The sequence below is a fragment of the Sebastes fasciatus genome, chromosome 16, assembly GCF_043250625.1.
Source record: "Sebastes fasciatus isolate fSebFas1 chromosome 16, fSebFas1.pri, whole genome shotgun sequence".
Taxonomy (NCBI): Eukaryota; Metazoa; Chordata; class Actinopteri; order Perciformes; family Sebastidae; genus Sebastes; species Sebastes fasciatus.
The window spans coordinates 26,267,419-26,283,939 of record NC_133810.1 but is presented as its reverse complement, the minus strand read 5'-3'; the positions used below and the strand labels follow the sequence as shown (position 1 = coordinate 26,283,939).

The 16,521-nt window shown below is 46.3% G+C and overlaps 1 protein-coding gene across 10 annotated transcripts in view; it reads left to right on the top strand.

The window, feature by feature from the left end:
- Positions 1–16,521, top strand: part of auts2a (activator of transcription and developmental regulator AUTS2 a) — a 507,388-nt gene that overhangs the window by 478,671 nt on the left and 12,196 nt on the right. For 9 of the 10 annotated variants that reach the window (XM_074611210.1, XM_074611212.1, XM_074611211.1 and 6 more), the window contains 2 exons: positions 13,806–14,376; positions 15,691–15,992. In XM_074611210.1, the coding sequence (XP_074467311.1) occupies positions 13,806–14,376; positions 15,691–15,992 (873 nt within the window). Of the gene's footprint in view, positions 1–3,343; positions 3,495–13,805; positions 14,377–15,690; positions 15,993–16,521 lie in introns of those variants that run through there. The other variant, XM_074611215.1, reaches the window with a different exon arrangement.

Here is a 16,521-nt window from a genome sequence, read left to right as displayed (position 1 = left end):
ACACACACACGCACGTAGACGCATCGGCTGCTTCTGTAATGCCGGTGAAGATTTAAGAAGAGAAAAGGCTACATGCAAATTGATACTTCACCAGATTTTCAGACATTTGATCCGTGCATTCATTTCCCTCTCTGGAATGACTTTTTCCTATACCGTCTTAACACTCGGCACAGGCCGCATTGAATCTGATCCTCGCAAGCAGCCGGTGTGTATGTGTGTTAAACCAGTTGGCCCCATTCGAAGGAGAGTGAAAGAGGCCCGGACTGATGACTCCCTGGGGACAGATTTCTCTTTCCAGCCCTCCATGCCTCTCGCTCCCCGGTGAAATCATGGTGGTGTCAGTGTGTCAGCTCGAGCTGTCACTCTCCTTATTGCTGCGAGCCAGTTACTCTCATACTCTGCCTCCTGGCTGGAGAGAGAGAGAGGGAGGGTGAGAAGGAGCAAGAAAGAGGGCTTCTTCCACACTTGACACAATGGGTGAGCGGAGCATCAACACCCCTTGATGCAATTGGAGAGTCTCGAAAGAAGGAAGAATAGAGCCGAGGCTGTCTATCACCTCAGAGGAGCCAGCTGTACAATTAACAGAAACCCCCCGTGGGCTGGTTTGGTACAGTCCGCTGGGCTTAGCTGACAGGCTGACAGGGCTACATGGAGGACAGGCCAACACTGAGCAGATCCAGGCAGCGGACATACAGTAGAGCTGCAGTACAGAGTGGCACTGGACCTGTTGACTGGTACAGTTCCTTTGTGTGTGTGTGTGTGTGTGTGTGTGTGTGTGTGTGTGTGAGTGAGTGAGTGACAGAAGGTGTTTATGAGCCGGTTTGGGGTTTTACGAGCATGACTGTAATTGAGATTTAAGCAATGTCTGAGTTTGAACTTTGTTGGCTCAACAGGCGATTGTCTATTGTTCCTCTAAGCTGCCACAGTGACTGACAAGAAACACATGTTGCAGTGTCAGCCAGTGTGTTGTGAAACACTCGAGTCGTGCTGAACTTTCAGGATTCTGACAGTTGGGTTGTGGTTTTCTGACTGATTTGTTTTCGCTCTGGATTTGACACGTTAGTTTAATTATCGTTCTTCAGACACAGTAATGAAAAGGAGCATGTGCGTTGTACTTACCGTGTGACACGTGGCCAGCGGAATGTGCAGGATGTGAAGCTGTGTTCAAGCCAGGAAGCACGAGTCAATGTCGGATCATACCAACACATCTTAGTATTCCTGACACATACCAACCTCAAGTCAAAGCATTCAACCTGTAGCCTAATTTTGCTTGCATTTCAAAAGCACCCTGTTTTCTTGAAGGACAGGCCGTGATTGGCTGGTCACTTTGGTGCAATTCAATATAGAAATAAGAGACACAGACACGGTTCTATTGTCCAGCCTCCAGCAGGAAAGCATATCAAAGTAGGGGCATAAGAAAATATGGATACACTTTTTTTTCTCAGATTTAATGCATACTTTTCTTAAAATTAGATTTTTTAAAAATTGCAATATATCACCTTGCTTACAGTATCACAATATATTGAATCGTAACCCCTGCATCATGATACGTATGGTATCATCAGATTCTTTCCAACACACAGCCCTATATCAAAGCAGCTGATCTTTGCAATGGCGAAGTTGCATGCTAAGCGTTTTTCAAATGGGAGTCAATGACAGTTTATGCTTTTGGAGTTGTGGTCTGCGATGCCTTTCAGCTGTAAATGTCTGTATGATGTTAGGATGAGGGATTTGAGTTCATAAAGAACAGTCATAGTACGGTTGGTTCTGTTGTTGTTTGGGGCTGGTAGCAATTACTGGCAGCAAAAGTCTTGTGAAAGAAAAAATATTTCAAGTCGAAGTAATGAATCAAATCTCTTTACTTCATGCAGCATGGAGAGAAGACCCAGAGAATTGGTCTCTGAACTCATTGTGCCTTGCCTTATATATACATTGCAGTATCATCAAGTAATGATTTCTTTGGTCGAGGACAGCCGTAGTTGATTCACTCAGGACATTCACCTTCTTGATTCTCCTTCCTCAGCACAGATGACTGTCATCTGACCACCTCACAACGTAAACACAGAGAATCACATAGACATAAATGTTAATTTCCCACAGTCTGTACTTTGCAAGATCTGCACACTCACAGCAAATTAAATTGAACAAAATAACATTTTGATCAAACAGAGAGTTTTGTCATTCCACAATGCCTTGTGTTTTTTTATCACCCAGCACCTGAAGAAGTTTTTTGGGATGTGCTACACTCTACACTCTGTCTCAGGTAGCAAATACGACCTCTTAAAGGCACCCTGTGGAGTTTTTGATCACTGCTAGCGCTATGGAGCAATGTTTTTATGAGCGGGCCTCCGCTGCTGCCGGTTCCATGCTATTCCACTGATCGACCTATAATGACAGCGGCAAGCCAAGAAATGCAGCAATGTGCCCACGAGGGCAGTAAAGGAGATGTTAGCAAACATGGAGGTAAACCATGAACGATTTGATATCTATATAAAAAAAAATCGGCTTTGCAGTTGTTTCATGAGGAAGGGAATACTATCAGATAGAGATACTGTGTGGTTGAACAAGCAGAGGGGTGACAGAGTGCAGGTGCTGCTGAGAGGCCCACTGTGCCTTACATGTCAGCAAGTGTCTCACTTCCTCAGCCAGCCGTGAGCCCTCTGTGTCTCTCCAGGGAACAACATGCACACAAAGAATGAACACCTACCGTTCCTCACTCGTCACTAGTAGAGATATCAGGCCCCGTGAGAAGTCCCATCAGCTGGCTTACACACATGTGACATGTTTGGGGTCAAATGGTGTGGCTCGCTCCACAGCTGCCTCGTCTCTCGGTGTAGTTTTACACCGCCGTGACAGTGTGCACTGACCAATTGCCGTGGACTGGATGGATCCTCATTACACGCTGCTGTTATTTCAAAGCCTCAGTGAGCCCGGGCATGACAGCCAAACCCGCGGAGGATCTGTCAGCCGCGGGCAACAAGTGTCCCCCTGAGGGCTGCCCTGCACAGGCACAAGTCTGGCCACTTGGCCGGCTTTCCACCCGCCCCTTCTGGTGGTCACCTGTGCCAGCATGCCCGTCATCGGGGTCCTGACCCAGCTCTTCTCCCGTTACGTTCCCTCACACCCTCAGGGATATATAAAGATTTGTTCTCTAAAGGCGAGCTGGAAACGGGACACCGTGTTGCCACCGATACATCCTCATGATCACCTAAAAGATGGTGATGGTGTTTTTTTTGGGGGGGGGTGGCGGTGCTGGGATAAGGTGTCCAAACATTTAGGAGCTGTTTAAGGCAGCAGATTTTCCACATGCTGGTGGGGGGTGAGAGCGAACCAGTTAAGAGCCATTACAGGAGCAGCTGTAATCAGAGCTACCGTGGGTGGAAGAGTGTTGTCGCTGCAGCTCTCTGTTAGTAAATGGCTTCATTAACACAAGAGAGAGGAGGCAGGGTCTACCAGACAGAGTGTGAATGGAGCACGGATGGATGCTAGGGAAGGTAGGAAACAGGACAGAGCAAGTTTCTCTCTCCTTTTGTCACTCTTGTATTGCCTCTGTTTCTCTCTGTTGTACTGTAAACATGTGTAAGTGCTTGTTCTCAGCGGTCTGGCAGCCGCTCTTCTACAGCCTCGCATCTGTCAGAAGAGCTCAGAACATTCAGTGGCTCACTAAGCCCAATTACCCCCGATTGCTACCATTTCACAGAGGATCCAGACAGTCTATCTTAGACGAGGAGTCAGGGGTTTATGTGTCGGTTAACCGCGCACCATGACATCACTGAACATACTGTACACACACGATTTATATTTACGTATACACACATGCTTCGACTTCACAGCTTGTGATACAAAATTCATAAAGCAAATTTGACAGGCATGAAATATAGATGTTAAAAGAGGCGGCTTAACAACCCTCCCACCCGCTTTTGGCCTTTTGCTCAATCACCGCTTGTTGAAGCGGCGGTTTGTGTTACTGTGAGGGGATATCGGCACGCTGTGGTGTTCTTACCGAAAGGCTACACATGTCACGCTGTCGCAGCCAGAATAGTTGGCCCGCTCACCTACCCCCCCATCTTTATTTCTGTTTAGCTTTCCACTCCCCTTCCCCAGCCACCCCTGGGAGTCTAACACTAATAAAACAGCTCCAGTCCAAGACCCTCCACACGGCGGGATGTCCAGGCTGCGTAACCCGACACCCCTCTCGGCTCTAGCTTTAGAGAGCTGCTGACATGACGGAGAGTCTGGGAGGGCCAGCAGGGGAGCGTCCATCATTGTCAGGCCCCAGCGCCCTGAGCTACCCATCTGGGGCATGTCCAACACGCATGCCTGTGAGCTGTGAACTCATCGCTGCGAGGTGCTCCGACACTCTGGAGACTCGAGAGGGTATCACAGAGTGTGGTGTTACTGCTCTCAGAGCTGCTAATGCTGTTAAAGTCTTCAGAGCTGGAGAAGGGAGGGATAAGGAGCTAATAGACTGAAGATTCTCCGGAGGCTTTGGCTATGAGATCAGGGAAAAAGCTTCCCTGGCTGACGTTACCGACACAAGGTTTCAACTTCTCTGTGAACTGATATCAGACCAAAGTGCAAGTTAGGGATGCACGATATGGATATGTTTTCAGCCGATATCAATAACCGATAATTCTCATGGCCGATACCGATAAGATAACAGTTTTTTTCACATTTTTGAATTTTAAAAATAAGTTCATAACATATAGTTTATGCACACCTGAGGGTAAGAAAGGCTGAGATGTAGTGAGCAAAGATGGATGATTTAATATTCCATAACTCTGCTACTCAGCAACATTATATTTGTAAACATTTGCTTGTAGCTTTTAGCAAGGCAGGCAAAGTAGGAATTAACCACTTCCTCAGCAAGACTCTAAACTGACAGTCATGTCAGAGGTGCATTATGGGGCGGTGTCTCTGCTGATGAGGACATGAATCCTCTGGTTAATGGGCAGACTTAGGGGACGTGGACTGCCTCTACTTTGGGCACCAGAGAGGATTATTAGAACATCTGGGATCTCAAAACACCTTCCAGTCCCACAGACGTGGGAGTTGAGCTCAGATGTCATCCACTAATGTGAACTCCAGGGTATTCCACCAAGCTCCTAGAGAAGGAGGAGAAAAACTGGAGAAAGACACACAGGAAGGATTTTAGTATTGGACAGTGTGTAGCTGTATCTAATAGACTGGCAAGTTGCTGTAAAGACACAAACACATGGAGAGAAAACGGAAGGACAGTGTGTTGTGTGTTGGCTCGATGGGTCTCTGAGACTTTTATGAGCATGTGGAAGCGAGGACTGACAGAAGCGAGCGGCCTGCTGTTTATTGTTCTCCTCTGTGTGGGAGGGAGATCTGTTAAAGATGTCTGCCATTAATGCGACTGCAGGCTTCATTGAGAACAAATAAACAGCTCGGTCCCTCGCCGAGCTGCTCTTTGGGGAACATATGCTGCCTAAACCACTGCTGAGGTCAGACCACTGTCAACACTTGCTGCTCAATTACAACTCTAATTTTGTTGTCAAACAAAATATGGAGATAGAAGAGGAGCGAGTTTGCAGTGTTGTTTTCCTTTTTTTCGGGGACTAAATGGTTTCCAGACTAAAGGCCTGAGGCCAATTGTCTTTAAAAACATTCTGCATAGCACTGTGAATATTGTTCAGGGAGATTTTATTCCGCCAGATTCTGGAAGCCCAGCCCGGCACAGGGGGAGATCCTGATTGTAATTAATGTTTACTGAGACATACCAATGCAAGATGGAATTCACAATGAGGGCCACAAATCCTTGTTCAGCACAGTGTGCACTTTAATTGATTCAACTTGAGCAAACAGCCTGCCTCCGTCTGTTTATTTTTCTGTTTTCTGAGCAGAAGCAGGGTGATGATGTGTGCGGAGGAGAGAGGACAAAGTGGAGGGCAGAGAAACTTAGCCTCCTCCCAACAACCCACCTTTGTTTACCTGACTGTGAGATCAGTCTCAGCGGCCCACACGGCTTTAAGAAGAATGTCTCTGGACCAAATTAATCAGTTTGTTATGATTCACCGGTGGCATCGTGGTGCGTTTTTCAGCAAATGCACTGTGTTGCTGGAGTGTGGTAAAGCTGTTGCCTCTGGAAGAGCGATGTGATCTGTGAGAGGTTTGGGCATGATTCTGCTTACCGCCGCACAACAGGGAGCGGGGTTGGAGAATACCAGACGGAGATAGAGAAAAAGAGTCATGGGGCGACAGTGAATAAGTGCAACTTTGAAGGTCTCTGTCAGCTGTGACAGACAGCTCTGGGTTTTGGATTTGTCAGCGCTTCTCCTTAGAAAGACTCTTTTTTTTTACAGTGCTAAGTGCCTACAGGCTACAGTATCCATCCACACCAAGCGAAATGCTGCCAAAGCACAGCTCTTGGATTGGCAGGCCAAAATAGCAAATTACTAAATTACTTAGTAAAATCCACAATCCATAAATTTACTACAATATATACAGTCTATGTTCCAGACAGGAATATCTAAAAAACTGTAGGATGGATTGCCATGAAATTTTGTGCAGACATTCATGATTCCTAGATGATGCATCCCTAATGAATTTATGATCCCCTGACTTTTCCTCTAGCGCCACCATGAGGTTGATATTTGTGGTTTTGAGTAACATGTCTTGACATGGATTGTCATGAAATTTGGTCCAGATATTCTTGTTCCCCTCAGGATGAATTGTATTCGCTTTGTTGAGCCCTTAGCTTTTCATGTAGCACCATCATCAGGTCAATACTTTTATTTGTGAAAATAATGACATTCCCGTCAGCCTCAGCTGTAGTTTTTGTTTAGTGCTAATTAATACATGTTAGCACAATAACAGGCTAAATAAGATGGTGAACATGGTAAACAAAACACCTGCCTCAGGTTATTTTTAGAGCAAAGTACCGCTGTGCATAAGTACAGCCTGACAAGCTACTGGCTGTAGAATTTGTTGCTCAACAGTAACAAGAACAAACCTCAATCACCCCTTGTGATCTAGTGTTGCAGCGTGACACTGGAACAGGACAGACCTGGAGTCAGCACCCAGAGGTTACCTGCCATTGCATCATCTGGTCCCCCTGAGTCCATAATGCAGAGCAGGCTGCCCTCCCTGCAGACCTGCTCCTCCCTCCCTGTCACCACCTGTTTCCTCGATGCTCTCAACAGTTACACAGCTGTCACAGCCTCCAGTACAGCAACTCTGACCTGCTGTCTAGTTGTTGTGAATAGAGATGTCAGTTAATGAAACTGGCTATTGTTCTGGGCATTATCGGTTACTATGTTTGGTGCTGTTGTGTCCTCAGTTTAATACCACTCAGGTCACAGGCACTGATGTGTTGGTACATAAAAGACTGGAAAGCAATTTGCTTAAACTGGCAGTCATCACAAGGCAAACCATCAGTATTTATGTATTGTTGTTGCCCTTTATTGTTGATCCCTTTATCTGCATGTTATTTTCATTAGTTACACCACACTTCACTGTGTATATTATTACTCTGTTTCTGTAACAAGGTACATTTATATAAATACATTAATAATAATAATAAAAATCACTTGAAACTAAATAGCTAAACATGGAATTAAATAGGATTTATATTTATAATGAAAATAGAATTAAGTAAATAAATAAAATAACAATAAATTAATTAATTAATTAAATTAAATCAAGAATATGGTCACTAACAATGTTAGCTAAATATGCCATCGAACTTTTCACTTAGAAAAAAATTTATAAATGTGACTCGTGTAGACTGGACAGCAACAAACACACAAAATTAACCTTGTACTTCATTTTTTTTCCCATCTTATGGAATTTTTATCGCCTACTTTTCTTCGCTACATTATCTGACAGCTGTGGTTACTAGTTTATTTCTCAAAATCAGTTTGCAGTAAAGTTCATTTTATTGGTGATACCTACATAAAATTCTGATTATTATTTATTTTTTATGTTGTTGTATTTGTATGCCAGTAAAGGTTCTGAAAACTCCCTCCACCACTGCACTGTTCCTCATTAGAGAGGTGAATAAAGTGAGAAAAGGCTGCTCCTTCCATATCCTGCTGCTCAGCATATGGGGGTCTTTGATTAGTGCTGTATTCTGGTAGTTTGACCAGAGAGCGGCCTCGTCTCTGTAGCACCAGCATCAGTGCGTCAGGCTCACCCCTGTCTGCCTCAGTGCTCGGTGCACAGCTCTGACGCACACCCAGCGGCCGTGGCTCAGCTGTCAGTCTCGTGGCTCCTGCTATGTGTTAGGTTGTTGGTTTTGTGTGATTGGAGATATGCGACCCCCTGCCTGGATGCAATCCCATAAATGAGTGCGAGGGTGTAGAATGCCGCCGCCGCGCTATTTTGAGGAAGATGAGACGGCAGGGGTGACGGCAAGGGGCGGAGGCTTGGGATGTCGCGGAGGTCTCAACAGCCATCAATTTGTCAAGATGTCTCCAGGCCTGGCGGGCGTAGGCTGTCATATATCCACCCACTCACATTAGAGAGAGAGAGAGATTAGCAAAGTGGTTTTGGCGCGAGTTGGACGCTAATGTATTTCTCAAAAGGGCAGGTGCTGGCCTGCCAGTCTCGCTTTTTAAAAGATGATGTCGTTGGCGCTTGTTTGTTAATCATTTATATGAGGCCAGGCTGTATCCAGGGGATGACAATGAAATATAGTATGCTAAATAAATCCCCTTATGTTCTGCAGTAATGACCTAACAGCGTATTAAACTTCCTAATGTTCTGCATCTCGCTCTGCCAGCCCTCCTGTCACTCCCTCTGTGGATCGTAACACAGTGCACATTTGAGCCATTTGTCTTGCCCATGGCTGCACCGGTCCAAATACCTTGCTGATGAAGGACCATTAGCCAACCAATACACAGGCCTATTAACCCTGCAGGCTCAACGTGATATTAGCAACATATTAAAAACAATGCTAACAGTAAATACAGCTGCATGGAGCTAATGAGCCGTGGTCCACTGCAGGACAGTAACAACAGAGGTGAGATGAAAAGCAGAGCATAGTCTGCATACCAATGAACTTGTTGTTATCTCATGTCTTGTGGCAGTTTTTAATAGGGGTGGGAAAAAAATCAATTCACCTATGTGAATTGCGATTCATTCAAATGCTAGAATCGGTATATTTGCTTTATTTGAGTCTATGCGGAGGTTGAAGGGAGTTACCGTTTTTATTGTTGTAGTCTGAGTAACATGACGTCATATCCGTTCTATATCCGTGAACCAAAACAAGCATTGGATTGTATTCACTAGAAGTATAAAACATTACATGTCCCTCATAACTTACCACTGAATTGTGAGGGAAATGTCTTTATTTTCACAGTGACTGATATATTTGACATCTCTGACTGCATACATGCTGAAAATCAAACATTTTTACCGTATCAATTTAGATTTTTTTGTAGAATCCTAAGAATTAAAATCCCTAGAAGTGCATGATTCAACTTTTTCCCATGCTCTAGTGTAAAACAAATTAACAAAAATCGTAATATCGAATCACAATACATATCGAATCGGCACCCAGGTATCGTGATAGTATCGAAGCCCTTGTTTTTAATAAAAATTTTAAGAGGTGGAGGTTTTTCACTCATTCGTCATACTGTGTCACATTTCCATATTATCACATTATATTCAGGTGACCAGATCAGAGTTGTTGCTCATGATTACATGCTGCAGTGTAGCTTTAACCATGCAGGGAGATACAAATCAGGATTGGTGGTGTGTGTGTGTGTGTGTGTGTGTGTGTGTGTGTGTGTGTGTGTGTGTGTGTGTGTGTGAACAGTAGGAGATGGCTCAGCCCGGGATAATGAGTTATCCCCCTAAGCCCCTCGCTGGGTCCCCTGACATCCAGCCTTAATGAATGGCTTTCCTGCACATGCACACACACCCAGCTGACCCCCACAAAGCCCTCCCGTACCCCCTTCACCTCTTAAATCCGGCCTCTAGCTTTTGCCTCCCTGACTAACCCGCACACCCACAGGCCTCATCCTCCGCTGTAATGCTCCAGCGAGCAACGCACACTAGTTAGAGACCGCGCTGCTGCTGAAACGTTGAGAAACAGCAGGGCTCTACATTTTGAGTAACCCAAGCGGGAATTGCGCTTATTTGTTTCCAGGGATGAAGAAGACTGACAAATGAACCCTCGCGGGAGGGAAGCTGGCGTATACACACTCCTCGTCTCTTCTTCCCCGCTCCGCCCGGCCCTGGAGTCTTCATTATGACCAGAATAGACACCCTCTTTTTAGCGTGTTAGCACATTCTCAAAACAAGCCGTGGACCTCGGGGAGCGAGAGATGCAGCGGGAGACTTGAGAAACGGGAATTTCTCCTCTCCCCGTCTGCTGCGGCGGAGTTGTTTGCCAGCAGCAGTCTCTCTTGACCGGTAATAGCATTTGTAAGTGGAGAAGATTGACAAGGGTGAGGGAGATGGAGTTAAGGGCTGCTGGGCTTTCTTGTTCATTGACGCACGTGAGTGTTGAACGGGGATGTGTTTTTGTGCGCAGGCTGCCAAAGAAGAGATCTAGTTTTTCTGTAAGGAGCTTTGAAAGCTGACGCCTCTCTGCATTATGAGGGGACTTCTCTTGTGCTAGCCCAAAGACGTTTAACAAAGACTATTACAAAAAAACACACTCGCAAAGTGTGCCTTTTGTTTCCTGACAGGTTGGCAGATGTCCCAGTAAGCTCTCTCCCACACAGAGCAGGAGTCAATAGCTGTTATTGTAGATATTGATTGGGATTTTGCACCAGGAATTACCTCCCCTGACCCTTAACTACGATATCACATGCACCTGGGGTCGCTAATACCTCGCTTTGCATTGTAATGCTAATGGGAGAAGGTTCTCCTAGGGACCTGTTAGCTCAGCCTGCTCCCAGTGGAGTAGGTCTGGAGGGAGTAGTGTGTCAGCCCGCTGTGACAGGCTGCTGCTCTTCAGTGCAGCCCAGGAGAGCTGGGTCCCATCTACACCTCTTTTGGCAGGTAAAGGATTTAGCTGGCTTCCCTAAGGGAGAGCCCTCACTCCTTCCCCTAAACCCCCCTGAGGCCCGGGGAGAGTTAATTACAGTTTATGTATGCACTGTCATCCCCCATGAGCCTCTTTCCCTCTGGAGCAGCCAAGCTGACTGCTGATGTCTGAGCACTTTGTTCTGTAGGAGGTGGTCCCTGCAGAGAAATACCCCCGGACGGAGCTTATTAGCTATTGTTCTGTGCGACTTCAACATTGTACAGCAGCTATTATTCATTCTCTGGATTAATTCACACTTGGTACATAATGGAGCCCAACAGGGCTTCTAATGGCAGGTAATTGCTGGTTTTTGGCAATTACTGAAAGTCCATGAAATGAATCCTCACCTTTTCAGACTGAGAGCTAAATGCGCACCTGTCCTTCATGCTATATGCAAAAAGTGAATTAATGAATGCAGTGTTTTTATCCTGCAGTGTCCTTTAATATGCTCCAACTGTCATCACTCCCAGGCCTGTGTGCATGTGGAAAGAGCAAACACCAGTGTTTGCAAAGATGAATATTATTTAAGAATTACTGTGCAATTTTTATCTTGATGAAGTGTCTTTTTGACTTTGGGAGAAGTGAAAGAGAGGAAAGGAAACCTGACAGTTGTGAAGTATCTGCAGCTATGCAAATGTCCATGTTAACCTGTGTACAGTTTGCACAGTTCAGCTAGTTTGTTTCTACACATGATAGATCTGTTACGCAAGTCAAAGTCATGGTATGATACGTCCAAAAAATTAAAGAAAGTCATAGTATAGTAGGTCAAAAAAGTAATATTATAGTATATCGGAAAAAAAATCATATTATAGTATGTCAAAAAATGTCATAGTATAGTATGTCGAAAAAACGTTCAAAAAAAAAATCATAGTATAGTATGTCGAAACAAAATTAGGAAAAAATGACTTAGATTAGATTCAACTTTATTGTTATTGCACATAGTACAACGAAATGCAGCAAACTAGTAAAGACAATATATACAAATGAGGATATATGGGTGTATGTACATAGGCATATACACATATACAGATTGTAATTAAAGTGCAAGTGATCAACATGTGTTATATTCTGATATTCTAAATTGCATACTGATGGGATATTGTATAACACATTTGTATAAGAGTATTTTAAACAATAGATGATATATACAGGTGGAGTTATATCTAAACACAGAGAAATTATGTACATAGAACTATATGCATATGGAACTAAGTGAATATATATAAGATGAATATAGGAGGGTAGATATGTATATACAGTGGAATCATAAGTTATAAATATACAGGAGAGGATTGTACAGATAAGAGTAAATACAAAGAGCAGTGGAGGTCCATGAGAGAGAGAAAGAGTGTGTGCTGTATTCCAGAGATCATGAAGGGCGGTGGGGCGGGCTAGCGCCGGGCCTGTGAGTTCAGCGGGGTAGTGGTGTTGTTGAAAAAGCTGTTCCTTAGCCTGCTGGTGTGAGACCTGAGGCTCCTGTACCGCCTCCCTGATGGTAGGAGGGCAAACAGTCCATGGTTGGGGTGTGAGGGGTCCCTAATGATGTTGCCAGCCTGTCTCAGACACCGTGTGCGGTATAGGTCAGTCAAGGCAGGGAGTTCTTTTGTCTTCTGTGTGTTGAGGACAAGGTTGTCAGCACACCATGCTGCCAGGTGCTGGACCTCCTCCCTGTATACTGATTCGTTGTTGTCGCTGATCAACTCTACCACCGTGGTGTCGTCTGCGAATTTTCTGATGAAGTTGGAGCCATGCATAGGAACGTAGTCGTGGGTGAAGAGGAAGTAGAGGAGTGGGCTGAGCACACAGCCTTTGGCACACGTATAAAAAAATTTACAAAAAAATGTCACAGTATAGTATGTCAAAAAAAATCATAGTATGTATGTATCATAATAATGTATAAATCCCAAAATAGCCAATGAAGGAGGAATAATGTTCATATTCAACATTTATTCTTATTATTTATTCTCAGTCAGATGTCGCTGTGCTTAGAGGTGCACACACAGAAGAACATGTCAGCCTGTCGCGCCACGAAGCTTCGAAGGCCAAAAAATGGTATTATGGACAGCCCTACCAGTCAGTGGTGGGAACATGCTGAAACGCCTCATTAACAAATCCGACTGGAATACATTTAATTTGTCCGGCAAATGGAAGTTCTTTCATCCAGGCAAAAAAAAAAAAAAAGCAACAACCTTGAAATGAAGGTGATGTTGTTTTGTGTACGATACAAACTGATTTAGTCTGAACAAGAAAAACACATTTCAGCTGTGTAGTTTGTCCCCAGGGACGGTGTTAAAGGCTGCGTGAAAGGGCTCAGGAATTGGTGCTTGTGCTGGCACAGCTGCAAACCCCAGCAGGGTGTGTCGCTACGAGAAGGAAAAGTAGGAAGAAATGTGTGTCAGTTTGTGGGGCTGTTTGTCAGCTCAGCGCACACACACTGAACATGGCAGTGGAGATGGCAGTTAGATAGACAAGAGTCTACAAAAGGCCTGTAGCTCTCACACACACACACGCACGGCTTCAAAGCAGCAGTTCACAAACCAATGGGTGATGTCACTGTGACTACGTCCACTTTTTACCTGAGGAAACAAGGGGAAAGAAAAGAATTAGAGATATCATATATAAAGAGCCTCAAAGAGGTTTAGTGATTTAACCTGAGCTGAGCATCTGGGCTTGGTGTATGTACACTGAAGGAATGATCTTGTTGGGTGTAGCCAGCTTCTAATCCATTGAAATTGCATGTTCAAATGGACCACTAGTTTGGAAACTAAAAAATATTTTTCTCTTTCTGTTTTGTTTCTCACAGTTCCAGATTTTGGCATCCATGTGCTCTCCACCAATGGCAGCCAGGAGCCTCATGGGCCAGGCCTCCTCAAGGTGTCAGGCCTAGAGCGCAGTCAGGAGAAGAGCCAGGAGACCTGCAGGGACCCCCAACCCCCTGCATCCAGCCCCCCCAGTCAGCCTCTGCCCCCCCGAGCCCTCCCCCTGCCCCAGCCGCAGCCCCAGCCGTCCGTCCCCCAGCCCCTGTCCCCTCATCGGACCCAAACAAACGGCCCCACCCAGGCTCCGGCCTCCACGAACCCGCCCACACGCTCAGAGGCTCTCCCCAGGCCTCAGACGCCCGCAGCCCTGCCTCTCGCTCAAGGCCAAGAGCCCTCGCCGCTCCCCCCTCCCCGGCCCCAGCATCAGCCCGAACTGCTGTCCCACCCCCGGCCTCCGCCGACGCCCAGCCTTCACCCACACCCGCCATCGCCCGCCCTCCCCAGCCATCACCCTCACCAACAGCACCCCAGTCAGGCCGGACCCCACCGGCCCCCGTCACGCTGCCACCCACGGCCCCTTTCCGCCTACAACGGCCACAACCTCAACGGTCACAGGTAAAGGCTAACAACACACGACCTCACACATCAGTTTATTATAGAAAACACTCACGTCTCTCATGTCCTCGTGCGCTCTGATGCAGAAAATTGTGTGCAGCGTAGTGCAGACAAAACCTCCGCATTCACACACACTTGAAAATACTAGAATATCTCTTGAGCTGGAAGTGCGCATGATGCCCGATCAGTATGTAAATTGCTATCAGGGAGAGCTTGAAGTTCCCAAGCTAAACAGTAGCGCTGATTATTAACAACGGGGCCAAACTGCACCCTGAGTGCCTGTGATTTATTAGCCACCCACACCGTCACCAGGGCTCTGTATAGATTCCAGCTCCCACCAATTATACAGGCCGTATGTGGAATAGATTAAATACAACCTTGAATTTTATTGTGCATGAGAACAGGAGGAAAACGGACTCAAAGTTGTGATATTCTTCCTGGAAAAACATGAAATACTTCACAGGGCTGTCAATTTTCTTAAAAAAATCCTCAGTGGAATTCCACTTTATGTGTTCAAATACACCCTGATCACAGTAATTTTTCATATTATTAAAAATAACAATAGACCTGTTGTGTCCTCTCTGTGTTGAGAGGCACTGAGGCCTACGAGGCTCTCTTCATTAATTTAAGACTCCAGGACGGCTCCTTCAAAATCCACTCAGTCCCAACAACAGCTCTGCCTCGCAGGCTCTCAGGACTTGGCTCTGCCTCCCTCTCCCCGTGCCAGCCCTGCCAGTCTGCCAGAGCGCCAACAGGGCCTGGCACCCGCTGTGAATAATCATGGCCGGGGCCCACAGCGAAGAGCGGGCGCTGCAAATGAGCTTTTAGGCTTAGCGCGCGGAGCTGTGGAGACGCGAGCTCTGTGACTGCCCCCGGGGAAAACCCACACACACTACAAAAGACTGTTTGCTTACACATGCACACACACCCTCTCTCCCTTCTCATCCCATTTCCGATGCACATGTTCGCTACCTGGCTCTGGAGGAAGTGCCTTAACAGAAGCTGTTCAAAGACAGATGCACATTCTGTTATGCTTGCCAGCGGTGGTTTATTTGCATCCGAGGGTGTTGTGAATGTGGTGGTTTTTATTTTTTTCTTCGCGGATCATGTTTGCCCTGGATTCTGTGAAGCACAAGGGAGAGGCAGGGAGGCGTTTGTAAATGGAGGACAGTCGAGGTGTGAAAACACTGTGCTGGGAATTGAGCGTCGGAGCAGATGGAGATGAGGGGATGTGGAGGAACAAGTGTTAATTTTGACTGATCACGCCTGGCTTAACCTGGCTCCTTTCTCCATCTTTTTTCTCTCTCTTTACAGCAGCAGCAGGAGCAGCACCCCAGGCACCAAGCCCCACGGGCCCCCTACTCCCTCTCTGCAACACCCCCACCACCCGCCTCCCCCTGCAGCGGCGGCAGCAGCAGCAGCAGCCTCCACCTTCCCGCTGCCCTTGGCGGCTAACCAGAGCACCCCCCACAGCTTCCCCCCTGCCTTGCAGTCCTCGCCGCACCCACATCACCCCAATATGTTCGCTCCTCCAGCAGCCTTGCCTCCACCACCACCACTTACGTCTAGCGCCCTGCCAGCACCAGGACATCCCGCTGCTGGGAGTGCCTACTCAGGTAAACATCACAGGCTGCTCGCAAACATCCCCACATCGCCCCCAAGTGATGTGGCAGGGGATTGCACAAAAAAAACAGAAAGCAGACTCTTATTTTAGCCAGTTGTTGCATCAGGTTGCAGAGACATATGAGAAGCACACGAGGAATCATTTCAGCATCATTTGAGATGCAGAGACAGGCAGAATGTTACCCTGTAATTATTTAAAGAAACACGCAACCGGATCCAAGATAATCCACATGTACTCCACGTCCGCAGTTTAGTGTGTTTATAGTCGCGTGGACAGTTCAAGTTCACACTCTTTCTGTCATGCTGTGATTGATCGACTCTCTACACACCAGTAATATCCACCAGCATTCTCGGCCACATTGCAAAAGCGATTACGGACCCCGTGCACATTTGCACGTTGTGCCGTCCAGCTAAATGTCAGGGTCAGTGTGGGAAGAGGAGGGGGGGTGGACGACGACTCACCTTTAGCAACGTTCCCAGAACTTCCATATTCACCTTGAATAGTGTTCATGTGCGAGAAAT